General features: G+C 38.0%; 1 protein-coding gene across 1 annotated transcript in view; it reads left to right on the forward strand.

Annotated features, from left to right (window-relative positions):
- Positions 1-5,547, forward strand: part of LOC145481445 (uncharacterized) — a 7,574-nt gene extending 2,027 nt beyond the window's left edge. The window contains exons 2-5 of the mRNA XM_081459937.1: positions 1,203-1,302; positions 1,895-2,200; positions 2,598-2,680; positions 3,889-5,547. Of these exons, the coding sequence (XP_081316063.1) occupies positions 1,203-1,302; positions 1,895-2,200; positions 2,598-2,680; positions 3,889-4,146 (747 nt within the window). The 3' untranslated portion in view covers positions 4,147-5,547. The remainder of the gene's footprint in view (positions 1-1,202; positions 1,303-1,894; positions 2,201-2,597; positions 2,681-3,888) is intronic.
- Positions 5,548-5,637: the final 90 nt, after the last annotated feature.

Below are 5,637 nucleotides of genomic sequence, written 5' to 3' on the forward strand. Positions count from 1 at the left end.
AATTTTGTAATTACAGTTCAAAGTAAAAATCATAAGTTGTTGGTGTCTATCAGACTTGCGTTCGAAAGGTGGATAATACTATGAACTGGATAAATCACTTTCCAGCAGATAGCATGTTTTACTCCGTTAACACTTCTCCACTGGACAGCGATTTATCCGGTGGATAGCATTATCCAGCCTTCGAGCAACCGGGGCTTGATGTGCAAGGTACATGTTTTCGACTTTTTTTTGCTTCTGTGACAATTTGAATACAAGTATTTGTAGTTGCTGTGTTAATCTGAGCAGCTGTCATCCCTAATCTTCCTGTTATGAAAAACAACCTCCTTGGACCTACTTCCTTGGAAGTAGCTGGCAACTGCAGCCGAAAGCCAACAATTTCTCCTTCATCACCAACAATTTTTTATGGAGTAGATGCAGAAAGACATTGTATTCATCAGCTTTAGCAGTGACGTCACTGGAACATTATAAAAGATGCAGTTACCTCCAGTGAAACCTATTTTTCATGTATTTTTTTATAGATTAATTTGTCTTAAATTTTGTCTTAAATTTGCACATTTTATAGTATGGAATTCCATGTATTTTAACACGCCAACAATTTTTTTTTCACTTGTAATCACTTAAAGTTCCAGTGAAACCCATTGATTAATATCTTCTTCATGAGTCTCCAGTGGCAAAACAACTGAAATTACTTTGTATAACAACTATTGTCTTTTGCCAAGCTATGATAAGTTGCAAATGTATAGGTGTAGGTGGCAAGAAAGGTGGAAGGAGCAAAGTAAATAGCAACAACAAAATTAACTCAACAGCTGAAGTGAGAAAATTTTCATGTGTGTGATTGATCCAAAGCACTGTTTGCTGAGATTGGTGAATATTTTTTATTTGTTTGCGAATTTCACTATTATCATGTCAGTATTTTGTCTAAGGTGTTATTACTTCCAGTGATTTTTTTCGTGATTTTTTTCATTGCATAATACATAGGCTTTCTATTAGTCCAACTCATTCCAACAAGCCCTTCTAAAGAGAATTAAAAATGCAAATTTCAGATTTCTGTAATTTGACCCCATCACCTAAGCAAAATGGACATGGTCTCACAGGGATCACTGATTAGTTGAGCGACATTCAGAGTACACTTTTGCTCAAGTAGTTTTTAATCACTGATTAACACCTCATACAGTGTATGCTAAAAATATTATATTTTATAGGTAAACATCAGAATCAGTGTCATTGATGGTGTAGTGCATGTGAACAACACCAAGGCCATACACCAGGCAGTCACAACGTTTCATTTCTATGCAGAAATTGGTGAGACATTTATTCTCTTTCTGTTTCCGTAGTTATGTACAAACTTGTTCTCTTGTTGTCATATTTTCTGTGAGATATTAACATGCATTATTATTGTCTGAAAAAGTGACCTGGAAAATTATGCCAGATGCCCCAGAACTTTACATGAAAAAGCCTACCCCTTCCCTTCCCAATCATAATGCTACATGTATGTATAACATTGAACTGTATAATATATACCTGTATGTTAAGAAATCATAGATATACAAGTGCAGTCTCAATAAAGGTTTATTAGGTAACTTCTTTTATCTCCAGATTTATCCTACCATGATGTAGTGAGAAGGTCTCATAAAATAGTAGACACACTGCATGCCTTACAGAATTGGTTTGACTTGTGTTTTTAAAATTGTTCTCCCATTGATGACACCCTGTTTCAGTGCAGGCAGTATCACACAATCTATTCCTTTATGAACCCTTTACAGTCCCCCAAACTCTTTCGCAAAACCCGCAACTAAGTCTTAAATCTCTTACTGCACTTCATCTACAATGTAGGTTCAAAATTTATTCAGTCATCTGAACCTGACTGTTTCGATGTATGATCTTCCCATTGCAGATGAAATTGGCAAGAACCAAGAAGTGTTGCAACACATGACCAAGGTCCCTATTGTGATCAGGGTGTTGGTGACGGAGTCACAACAGACCACAAATGACGGAATTTTCAAAGTGCTGCAAGTGCAGGAGGAAATTGTTCAGGTGGACCACCAGGTGGTGAGGCAGATCAAAGTGACGCAGTTGGTGATGAAACTGGATTCTGCCAACGATGAGATGATTGCCAAGCGTGAAATCACAACAATTGAGCTGGAGTCATCCGACATTCACAAGACGCCCCAGGATAAAGACACACATAAATATCCAGATGGTATGAAGCTATTTTTCTTCATTAATGTCATTATTGTTATTTTGTTTTTTATATATACATGTATGAAGTTACAATTTGCCATTATATAAATACAAAATTATATTTACCGGTTATTTAGTTGTAAAATGTATGTAGTCACGAAATCTATTGTAAGAGATTGATTACTCCAATGGTTTTTTCCAAGATTATGGAGACATTTCTTAGCCTGAGGCTGCACTCAATAGTGACTGGATCATGCATTTTTTTTGTTGTTGAAGCTGTTTTAAGGCATATCTTTCCTTCGTTAACAATGTGGCCACAGTTATTTCCCCCAGGATTACAGTGCTCCTACATGTTTTTAACCACCATTGCTAAACTACGTGAACCATGCTAACTGAATGTTTATTTTGCTTTTCAGGTCACCTGCCTGACAAACCGTACAGTGATAACCCAGCCCCCAAACCAGCCCAGCTGCCGGACCACCCTTACAAAGCTGACACGGTAAGAACGCTTGTTTATCATGTCCAGTTGTTCAGAGCTGTTGTTTGTTCAAGGATATCAAATCATTGAGAACCAATACTCTTTTTAATATAGTTATGGCTGTTTACAAAACTGATAAGGGAATTTCTCAGGCCATTTAAAGTGACATTTTAGCCAAATATATGTGGTCTTGGGGAGGTGCACAATTTATGTAAAGAGCTTAGTCAGTGTTATTATTGTGACATGCTGAGGAGAATGACAATTTTATTTTAATCAACAAATATCAGAATATGGTGCGGCTAGGGTTTGTAGCTGATATAAAGTGTGATTCTAAGGCAGTATTCTCCAGTAATTTCTGGTCTCTGCAGGAAAATCTCAAACCTCAGCCGGTCAATACAGCAAGTTCTCAGTGAGATTTTGCGATAAAGACCTCTCTCTCAGTTAATAATTAGCTCTTATTAACCGAGCTGGAGGTCTGTATGGGAGAATCTTGACCGAGGTCTGTACACGTGACCAAGGTCAAGATTCTCCCATACAGACCGACTTAGCTCGGTTAATAAGATGTTTATTATATGGCAAAGAAGAAAACTTTAATTCGTTTAATGTAACTGGTTTGCTGACATTTTGCTTGCGAACGGCAATGAGCTTAACTTAAACCTGCCAAAATTTGCTCGTCCTCTACTTTTTTTTTGTCATCAGGCTTTTTGGTACTTCCATAAATAATTGAGAAGAAAATAAAAGAAAATGGTGAACATTTTTGTATTTTAGTTTACTGCTTTGTCAACGCAAAATGAAACCAGTCTAGATGCCGGTCTAGATGGGAAAATCTAGACCGCGGTCAATATCGATTTCGGCCAATCAAATTCGTGAATTCAGTAGTTCCTAGTCTTTGTGCGATACAGCCATATGGTAAGTAATTAATATTGTATGTCTGATAAGCAAGAGTGATCAACACTTAGTTTCTCATTGAAATGACCTGGTCTGCAAACAAGGACTGAAAGCTAAGTCATTTTTTTGCCTTTTCCGAAGTTTGGTGGGAAAATCTCCAATGGCTGACTTATTTCCAGCACTGCACTGGGAATACTGTCTTGAAGTAACAACAAGTTGTCAAAAGTAACGTAAAAAGACATGTTCTTAGCCAGTAAGGAGAATTTGTATTGAGCTAGGCACTTATTACATGTATTTCTCAGTTTCTCACTTGCTGTCCCACTGTATTGTTTTTCTCTCAGACTAAGAAGGGATTCTGCTCAAAGTTCCACAGCCTTCCATTTGCTGCTCGTGTGGCAGTTTTTTCGGTGGTGGCTCTGATTGGAATTGGCACCCTCAGCTGCTGTTTCTGGGTGTTCTGCTGCAAGCCACCAGCTTCAGGAAAGAAGATCGACTTGAAAGACTTCGAGGACAAGTTTGAATACAATGGCGAGTTTGAAGCCCCAGCTCTGGAGCAGAAGCTTCCCATTGAAAAGCAGAAGTTGGTCATTGATGCATGAAAATACTTCCAAGAATTGTTTGTTAAAAGTTAGATAATTTTCCTTTTTTTCTTAAATGGTGACAACTTGCACTGACTGTTTGTCTGACTCGGCAAGGCATGCACAGTTATACTGGAAATTGCTTATGTACTTAATATTGTTTTTGAAGCATGGTGATCGTGTAGTTTAATCTAATAGCCTCAGATGCAGGTCTGTTCAAAGTCATGGCTTTTTGCTCTTGGGCAAGATACTTTACCCTCACAGCATTCATCTCCATCCAGGGTTTGATTTGTGGTTGTGGTGTAGAGGTGGCAATGGGGTGGCGGGGGGAGGCGGGGATGTTAAAAGAAGGTCAGTCTTTCTTAATAGCTCTAACAAAGCTTGTGTTGTACTTCCGAATTTAAGTTACAATGTTAGTGCAGTTTCTTTTAACAGGAGCTGTCCTGTCATACAGTGCATTAATATAGCCAATACTCATCCTTCGTTACCTAGCCAAGTGCCTGTATCTAAACTGTCCTCTGTCAAAGTATCTAAAGACACTCCAAGAGTTTATGTTTGGACTACTGATTGTGGATGAGTGCTCTTTTAGTTCCTGTTGTGTTTAAGCGTAAGGCCTGTTACGATAGACAACAAGTTACTTTGACCTGGCTCTCAACCTTTCAGAAGCTTATTGCCATCCATGTGCTGTCATTTTTCCTATGGAGCCAGACAGCTACTATCTCTGAAAGTAACTGGGAATTGTGATTCAAGGTGATTTGGTTCACTGACTAGTTTCTAAAACTCCTTTTAGTTGAGGTAAAACCAGTTGTTGTCGTCTCCTCCAGTTTTAAATTCGCTGTTGTAAGTAAGTTAGTTTATGATAACTAACCGCATGATTGTTGTTAAACCACAGAGTAGATTTCCTTAAATTGCTACCGGCTCTGTGGGAAATTCCCTAATTCGATCACATTCGGTTTGGCTTTCGCTTGTGATTGGCCAAATATGGACCTCACCTTTGCGCTGATTGGTTAAAGTTAGTTGCACGCCAGATATAACTTAGCAAACACTCACACACCTTGGAAAATTGTCAGAAAGTGCACCAAGTGTCTAGTGTAATTGTCCCTAACCGTGTCAGACAAACAAAGGATTGAGTAATATTTGTTGTGAATTTTATTTAATCAGTGTACTTGATAGCAAAGTTAATTGAGCCAAAGCTGGTTTATATTTACTCTTTACCTTAGGCTTAGTATTTTATTAAAGCGACTGTATTTCCAGTCCTTGCATTAACCTTTTTGGTAATAATTTGTAGTTGTGTCAAAAGGATGACTTGCTTGTCAAATCACTGTCACCTTCGACTCAAAAACTGTATTGTGATGGTTTTTAATTGTCATTTGTATATAAAGTTGTTAACACTTGTTCCGAAATAAACGGGCTTAGGAAAAATGGAGTTCTTTGCACTTGCTTTAGTTGCGAAAATCTCTTGGGCTGAAATTATCTTGTGGATTTACGAACACCCTGCTTGTAACGACGTGG

This window comes from Orbicella franksi, chromosome 3 (genome assembly GCF_964199315.1).
Source record: "Orbicella franksi chromosome 3, jaOrbFran1.1, whole genome shotgun sequence".
NCBI classification, from domain to species: Eukaryota; Metazoa; Cnidaria; class Anthozoa; order Scleractinia; family Merulinidae; genus Orbicella; species Orbicella franksi.